This window comes from Micrasema longulum, unplaced genomic scaffold (assembly GCF_059751315.1).
Source record: "Micrasema longulum isolate JH-2025_06_02 unplaced genomic scaffold, ASM5975131v1 h1tg002135l, whole genome shotgun sequence".
NCBI classification, from domain to species: Eukaryota; Metazoa; Arthropoda; class Insecta; order Trichoptera; family Brachycentridae; genus Micrasema; species Micrasema longulum.
Window position 1 is genome coordinate 163,393 of NW_028279300.1, and position 9,388 is coordinate 172,780.

A 9,388-nucleotide genomic window follows, 5' to 3' on the forward strand; every position below is an offset into this window, starting at 1 on the left:
TGATCTGAGATCTGAGTCTGTCAATTGTCACTATATTTTGAATTTGTTTTGTGTTTATTTACTGACTTGACGTGACTTCCCAATGAGTGACACAGTGTAATTACAAATGAAAACTGTTATTATGGTTTTAAAATAAGTGAATACAAAGATACAAAATGGTAGACTATATTCGATCCACCTGCCGAATATGTTTAATGGAAGGTAATCAAAAGGTGTCAATGTTCGATAGTCAAGATGAAACCAAGTACAGTGATTTAATGAAAGAATATACTGGACTAGAATTAGTTGAAAACGAAAATCTTCCTACAAGTATATGCGATGTTTGCTCCTCTGAACTCAAGACCCTTATTAAATTCGTATCGAAATTTAGAACTACAAGTGAAAAACTTAAAGAGGCTCAAGATTTGAATGTTCCAATCCGAAAATTGTTATCTATCTTTGTAAAAGATGACGACGATGATAATATACCACTTAGTATGGTAAGTTCTCTCATAAAAGATGAACCCTCGTATTCTGACGCAGATGATGCATCTGATATATTTTTTCAAAATGACGAGAGTGAAGATGAAAAGAAACCTCTCAGTAATACACCTGAAAAGTTTAAAGTCGCTAAGTCTCGCGAGTTTGGTCTTAAAAAAGACATGATTCAGTGTATAACTTGCGGTCTTTTGGTCCAAAACAAATCCGCTTTTATTGTTCACAATAGAAAACATACTGGTGAGAAACCTTGTAAGTGTTTAGAGTGCGGGAAATGCTTCACACAAATGGGTTCTCTAAATGACCATATCAAAAGACATCATTTGAGAGAAGGTTGCGAACTTAATGGCCCCTTAGCTGAAACTGTTAAAAAGATGCGCTTAAAGGATAAGTTTGGAGAGTACAGATTCACGTGTGATGCGTGTGGGAAGCGATTCTGGAAGAAAGGAGCATTGACGATACACCTCCGAGTTCACACGAGAGAAAAGCCATACCAGTGTGTTTACTGCCCAAAACGATTTGCACAATATTCGGAACACCAGCAACACACCCGAATACACACCGGACACAAGCCTTACTCTTGCAAGATTTGCGGTAAGTCTTTTGTGGCGCACACTCCGCTCAGGAGACATCTCACCGTCCACTCCGAGGAGAGGAAATACAAGTGCAAGATGTGCGACGTGGCCGTAAAATCCAGTGACTCTTTGAAAAAGCATATTCTCGTCACTCACACGACGGAAAAACACAACATCTGCGAACTTTGCGGTGCCGCGTTTGCCATGAAGTACAATCTCAAAGCTCACATGCGCGCTCGGCACTCGGAGCGATCGGGAACCTGCGAAGTGTGCAAAAAAACATTTTCAAATTTATATAAACATATGAAGACACACTCCGCTGAAAAACCTTTGGGGTGTCCCATGTGCAGTAAACGATTCTTCAGGCAAAAAAGTCTTTCGGCGCATATTAGCAAACATCAAATTGAAGATGCACGATTCACCTGCACTTATGAAAATTGTAAATCTGCCTTTTCCAAACGCTCCAAGTTAGACTTCCATGTTTTAAAATACCACTCCAATCATATTCCACATGTTTGTCAATTCTGCTCCAAAGGATTTTATCGGTTAGCGGACTTGCGGAAACATATCAAATCAACTCATGAATCTAAAACAGATGTTTCTTGTGATCCTCAACTTAGTATTATTCATCAAGTGCTCATTTAAATACTTAAAATGAAACTCTTTATTTGAAATACCCCATATCTGTCTAAAATCAATATTAATTGTAGAATACAAAACTGTGTATATCATTTTGTGTTATTGTCTAATCTTAAATTTTACTTGTGTACTGTGACCATGATACAATAAAATTTGTCTTCAAGTTAATTTCCAAATAAATTCAAGAAAAAAATACATTTTTAGGTTGTTCATACTTTTGAAATATTGTCAAATAAAAAATGATTTCGTAAACTAATATAAATTTTGTATTTTATGTTAAAAGAGTATTCGTACAATATTAATGTAAGATTGACATTTATTTATGTTTTTTAAAGAAATAATGTTTATTTGTTTTTTAAAATACTGATCCAATGATTACTGCAATGAATCTCAATATGCTTACTATAAATATTGTGTATGTGCAATTTTGATCTCATTTACCTATGTATGTATATGTTTTAAGTAATCCTTTTTTTTAAATAATTAAAACGAATATATATTTACTAGAGATATTCTCATTTGCATTTTTAAAAGATTTTTTTTATTTTTACTACATTCTTATTTCGTTGAAAGATTATAATTCTTAGTCAGTATAGTTAGTAATGAGAGACACTGAAGCCAGTCAAAATAAAATGGTGGAAAGTAATGAAGGTGTGGAGGGCAATTAAAAACGCTTGGAACGTAATTAATTATGTAAGGAAAGTAATGATATTAGATTGAAAGACAATGAAAATGCATGAAAGGCGATGAAAATCATGACGATTTTTAGATAAAAACTAATTGTTTTGTAGTTCTCAACAAAAAATTGTTGGAACAGGGATGAACATTAGTCTTAAACAAAACTTAGTATTATAATAAAAATTTTATGTTTTTAATTATATTTGGAAAAGTAATCAATTGTATACACTGATATGTAATAAACAGACACGTCATTCTTATAATAGCTACATCTAAAATATAGCAAATATTGTGTTGCCCTCAATAATTGAAAGAAAAAGATAAAATCATGATACAAATGCAATCATTCATGTAAGAACGAGGTATGCATATTTCCTTAGTTCATATTTATTTCTGTGCTACTCGTTACCATAGATACAACACTAGCCGGCAGTTATCAAAATTTTGAAAAATGTAACAGAGGATTGTATTTACAAATGAAAGAATATCTATTTTGTTTTTCACAGTTGCAGTGCAATCAGAGCAGTTTTTCATCACTCACTATGGAATATTTCTGCTTAGCATCACATCTAATCATGATGAAAGTCTGTTTAATAGTAAACTCATGAAAGGCAATTACCCACAAATTGAAATGCCATTTTCGTGCTATTGTATTTAATTATACATCATTGACCATAGTTACTTCATGACTAAACAATGATTGAGAATATTTTGTAGGTGATAAAATTTCTACCTTACTCTTCTATTATTTTAATGATAGATAATGACTGCCTAATACCCTTGTGTCATTCAAAGTGTTGGAGTTTTAAAAGTTCCTTCTGCTTTGACTAAAAGTTAATTTTATTAAACTGTATTGCATAGCTTTAAAAAATTATGTTTATATGTATCCTCGAAATTTTCTGAAATTGATTAAATTTTATTTATTGAATACTAAATAATAAATAATCCAATAAATAATTAACAATTTGTATATTATTAAAAAAAACCATTTCACATTGTTCGTTTATAATCTTATCCACCAACAATCTTCTTCTTTATTTATTGTCTCTTTCACCTCCTTACTGGGGTGTTCTAGTCAGTGTCGAGTTTTTTTATAAATTTACACATGTGTTAGTACTTTATCAACACCGACATCTAGTAAGTGTTTACTATAAACAAGTTAGTGTGTTAGTATTTGAAATTAAGTACACTATACATATCGGTATATAACATATTTATAACTTGCTATCATTTATAACTAGATATTTACCTTAAATTTTGAATACATGTTTATTGGGTGGGGACAGGAGAGTTAGAAGTTAGATTAAATTGCCTATATTTAAACATTTAACAATATTAATCACACGTAAGCTATTAGAAAAAAAAACATGATTATACTGGGAGGAAAAAAGAATGTAAGACTTGATTTATAACTATTGTAGTAAGTCTAGAACCAAATATATCCTTCTTTATTAATTGGCTCTTTCACCTCCTTACTTGGGTGTTCTAGCCAGTGTCGATTTGATAAATTTACACATGTGCTATACTATATGCACGTTGGTGTGTTAGTATTCAATATTAAATACACTATACATATTGATATATAACATATTTACGAATTGGTACCATTTATCACTAGATATTTACATAATTTTTTTAATGTTTATTAGGTGAGGAGGGAGAGTTAGAATATGAGTAGGGAATGGAACACTGATATCGAAAAGGTCGGTTAGGAACTCAGGATAACAATAATTTATAGGGCGTCCAAAAAAAGCATGGTTTAAATCTTCCACCTCAAGCTGACATTCTCACATGGCAGAGTCCCGGACATGGATTCTGAATAAGTGAGAACCATTACAGCAGTGCTCAATTCCCAATTCTGCATATGAAGGATGTCTCAAACTTGTTCAAAACCAAGGTTTTCCATTAAGCTGTATCAAAACATTGATTTTTTAAAATTATGTTCTAAGTTGTATGGGTAAACACTCCTCGAATGCGATAGACACATTTTTTTTAGTATAGTAAATATTTTGTAAAGGAGTTTATCGATTTATTTTATAAAAGATATTTGAGTAACAAGTAATTCTTTCGGCAAATAGGTAGGTATATAATATTTTATTTTTTTTAAAGTTGAAAGTCAAAACCTTCAACACCAGTTAATTCAAGTTTGTCAAAATTCTTTTTTTAAAGGTTGACGATCACCATGTCGTCATTGTTATTTCTATGATATTAGTCTCTGGTCTCTGTTGCTGTCAAAAAAGACGAATAGATAATCATAGTTTTGACAGTTAGTGTTATTGTGCAGTGTTGTGTTATGTATTATTAGTTGAATAATTTAAAATTTATGTGGCGGAATACAATGGATGAAAATATTCTTATATGTCGGATTTGTTTGGTAGAATGTACTAAGAAATTATCAGTTTTTGAGGGTCAAAACACGGAAAGACTTAGTGATTTAATACAAGAGTATTTGGGACTAGAAGTGGTTCAAAATGATAACCTTCCTACTGGTATATGTGAAGAATGCTCATCGGAATTGAAAACATCTGTAAACTTTATATCAAAGTACAGAGTTTCAAATGATAAATTAAAAGACGCGCTAGATTTAAATGTACCGTTTTACAGACTGTTATCAAGTTGCATTAAGGAAGAAGATGAAGAAAATTTACCCCTTAGTATTGTTAGTGCTACAATTAAAGTGGAAAAACCGGAAGTTCCCGACGCTGACAATCAGGCGAAGGATATATTTTATTCGACCAAACGTAAATCTAGTAAAAAACTGAAATCAGAATCGAATTGTGAATACAAGGTCCTCAAATCGGGGGAACACGGTTTGAAAAAGGACATGGTTCAGTGTTTATCTTGCGGTTTGTTAGTCCAAAGCAAATCCGCTTTCTACATTCATAATAGGAAACATACCGGCGAAAAACCTTGCAAATGTCCGCACTGCGAGAAAAGATTTACTCAGATGGGAACTCTCACTGAGCACATCAAAAGACACCATTTGAAGGATAAAAATTTCGTTCCCGACGCTGAGATCACGGAACGAATAAGGAAGAAACACGAGAATGGGTACGAGAAGAGTTATATCTGCGACACTTGCGGGAAACAATTTTTAAAGAAAAACTATTTAACTATCCATAATAGAGTGCACACTCTCGAGAAACCTTACCAGTGTTCATATTGTCCTAAAAGTTTCAGAAGATGTATAGATTATATTCAACATAAGAGGATACATACGGGAGAGCGGCCGTATTCGTGCCATATTTGCGGGAAAACATTTGTATCTCACACTCCCTTAAAAAGACATCTCACTGTACATTCTGATGAGAGGAAATTTAAGTGTACTATTTGCAATACGGCCGTTAAGTCCAGCGATTCTCTGAAGAAACATATATTGGTGACCCATTGCTCGGAGAAGCGTAACGTGTGCCTTGTGTGTGGTGCCGCCTTTTCTCTAAATTACAACCTGAAGGCCCATATGAGAGCTCGCCACTCGGAACGTTCGGGAAGCTGTGATATTTGCAAGAAATCATTCTCCAACTTATCCAAACACATGAACACACATTCGGGTGAAAAACCCTTTGCTTGTCCCATGTGCAGTAAGAGATTCTTTCTCCAGAAAGGTTTAACGGCGCACATGGCTAAGCACGAGAGTGAAAGCGCCACATTTACGTGTTCATTTGAAAACTGTAGTTCCGTCTTTACTAAACAGTGTAAATTAGAATTCCATATTCTCAAATATCATAGTAACAATACTCCCCATGTTGTATGTCAGTATTGTTCCAAGGGATTTTTCCGTTTACCAGACTTGAAAAGACACTTAAAATCTTGTCAAGCGTATTTTAATAACCCAACATTAAATGACTCTATTGTCGACCAAATTATTGTTAAGGAAGTCGTGTAAAATTATGATCTGTATAGAGACGATTAAAAACACAATATTTAGATTTAAAATGCATGATTTATTCTAATGATGTCACACATCACAATTTTATATTTATTGATTGATTTGTGTACTTTGCGTCATCCATTTTTTAAAATAACTCTTAAGTTTTACGTATTTCTGCTTAAATAAGGCCTTTTATTTAAGACCTACCATCTTTCTTCTGTGATATATTTTTTAAATTTTGATACTCTTATGTATAACAGGATTATTTAAATGTAACAAAATTACAATTATAATTAAATACTAATTTTTTTGTTATTGAAATATTTTACCCGTTTAACAAAACTCCTGCAGTGTTCATTCATGCGTGTAATGAAAACATTTTCAAGCGGAATAAAAATCTTTTTAATTTCAATGCATTTATTAAATCCATTTGTATTATATTGAAATATATATTTTAGTTTGCAAAATTAATATTATTGGGTTAAAAATGCAATAACTTGATTCTTGGTCTTGTTAAAAAGTTTCATTTGTTTGGTGAAAAACATCACATAAACTTTAAATATTCTCTCCTGCTCTGCAAATAAAGCCACTTTTGATTTAATTTCATTTTAATTTAGTTGGTGTAAAGGTAAAACTCGTCAAGTACTAAATTACACTATTGAGACAGTTGAGTTTCACTGTGTTTTAAAAAAATATTATCAGCGCTACGATTTTTTAAAGTTTTGTATTTCTGAAATAACTCCGCGTGTGATGTCAGAGGTTCATTTTCGCTTATTCTCATTCAGTTCTTCCCATTGGTCCAGAAACGGCAAGCAGACTGGAAATCTTCCATAGCTCTCATATCGTAGGTTGATTCATATGAACCAGTGACGTCATTCAAAGTAGTGTGTTTTTATATTTTTTTAATTTTTTTTTTATTTAATGCACAAAATACATAATTTTACATAGCCAAAATTATATGTTTTTTTATGTCCCGACTTGTTAGAAAATTCCGTGTTAAGTCGGGACTCTTCGATATATAAATCAAAAATCAAAAATAGTTATTTACATATTAAAACAATATACAGGTAATCAAAAAAATATGCAAAATAATCAAAACAATATACAAAATAATAATAGAAAAATAAAAATAATAAAAATTTATAATAAAATATATATATTTTTTTTGTTTATTTTCAAAAAACTTTACCGTACAATTTAATGCTCTAATTTTTACCCCGCAAGAGAAAACATTTTTGTATCCAATTTCCCGTAGGGCTGAAGTTCCTCATTCTAAGTTTTATTTTTTTATTATTTAAGAAATGTCTAATGTAAATACTAAGTGATTATTTCCTGATTCGTACTTCTAATAATATAATAATAATTTTTACAATTTTCACTTGTTAGCTTTACCTTTGAATCAATGATTAATTTAATAATATAATTAAAATGGTCCATATGAAGTATTGATTTTTTACACTAATTTAACCCGAACAAGTATGCAAGCGATAACATCGTTTTTTTCATTTTGTAATTCTAACTTAACTCTGACATTAATTCTTGGGTACATTTTGAGGATTGGAACCGTCATGAAGAAGACATACTTCTGCTTTGCACTCAATGGACAGGAAAGTCCGTTTTCATCACTGCAACCATCAGAATTTGGCATAAGAAAGGGAATTTGTACAATACTTGTTATTCCGTAGATGTTAGCTTCTATTGTTTTAATCATTACATCTGGAATAAATGCCAAGGCATTTAGAAATATTTAACATTTTGTAGATCATCGATGCTGGCAAATGTGTTTGAATAAAATTTGAAAACTTACATAACACTTACTTGGAATGAATTCTACACAGATGGTAACATTTGATCCTCTTTTTATAATACATACATCTTTTGTGTCATCACAGAATGTTACATTAACACCATTGACCTTTGAAATTTGTGTTCCTAAAACAAGTAAGCATCTTTGTTTACACCATTAAATGATGTATCAGTAAAACTGTAAACACAAATAAATCATTTAACGGTGTAAATAAAGTTTTGTAGTACTGGAAAAACCGAACATTTCATTTATTTCTTACAAAATACCCAAATGTGACTTACTGGAGCCTTCCTTGGCGAAGTCAATATGTCAAAACGCCCATATTTTTTATGCACTACACTTACAAGTAAACTTATTTTATTTAATATTTTCTATTGAGCATAATAAATTTCTGTAATATCTCCACTCAATTTAAGTACATTTAATCGTAAGCCCATTGTTTTTATTTGAGAATGTTATGTCTTACTAAGATGTGTCGTTCTTTCTAAATAATGTGAAAGTGCTATTTTGAAATACAAAACAAACATTAGGTACATACCACAATCTGAAATTATATTAGCTTTTGAAATAAATATTATTGTAATGGTTATTGTGACCATGCGCAGTACAGACTTCATGCTGAAAATTTTCAGATACCTCTGATTCTGATTACATTCATCAAAACATCTACAGAACTGTTTGGATGATCTAAAAATCTAAATTATGAAATTCATTCTAATGACCAAAGATGATGTACGATATGGTTAATTTTCAGCAATATAAAAACAGTGCCGCATGAGCGGATGACCGATGGCCATAATTGTCTCCTAATGGGAATACGTATATTTGATTGATTACATTTCTGACATTTAGCTTAGATTGAAAATAAATTACATTGAAAATGGTTTTAGTTTTATTATTTATTTATTTTAATTTGATTGTATTGTAAATTATATATCTAAATTTTTACTATCTTCCCTTTTTCTCCCGTTTCTTTTAGTAGGAAGAAAGCCTGTATCACAAGAGTCAAGTTTACATGAAAAATAATTGTGATCATTTAACATTTTCTAACTTTCGGTTCAATGGATTTGTGTAAACCTAGTACAGCCTGAAAAGAGATACCCCAGTATCAGCTATATCAAGATGGTTATAATGACTTTTTTAGACAATATCTGGTTAACCCTTTATATTTAGTCATTCTTTAACTGCCAGACGGGTTTTGACGTGAGCTTGAAATTTAATTTGAAACCAAAATACCTAATTGTGTATTCAAAGCATGTAAAAACCTGAGAAACCTCAAATGCGCGTTCACTGAAATTAGTGCGCTGGTTGTGTACAGGTATAATGACTTCATATCTGTCA

The 9,388-nt window shown here is 31.4% G+C and overlaps 2 protein-coding genes across 2 annotated transcripts; both read left to right on the plus strand.

Moving 5' to 3' along the window:
• On the plus strand, window positions 1-1,947 carry LOC148272967 (zinc finger Y-chromosomal protein-like). Its single transcript, XM_088239335.1, has one exon. It carries the CDS (start codon window positions 156-158, stop codon window positions 1,695-1,697), a length of 1,542 nt encoding a protein of 513 aa, XP_088095461.1. The 5' UTR covers window positions 1-155; the 3' UTR covers window positions 1,698-1,947.
• A 2,700-nt stretch (window positions 1,948-4,647) lies between these two features.
• LOC148272968 (uncharacterized) lies at window positions 4,648-6,652 on the plus strand. The gene has a single exon (XM_088239332.1). The coding sequence runs from the start codon at window positions 4,693-4,695 to the stop codon at window positions 6,253-6,255; it is 1,563 nt and encodes a 520-aa protein (XP_088095458.1). The 5' UTR covers window positions 4,648-4,692; the 3' UTR covers window positions 6,256-6,652.
• The last annotated feature ends 2,736 nt before the right edge of the window (window positions 6,653-9,388 follow it).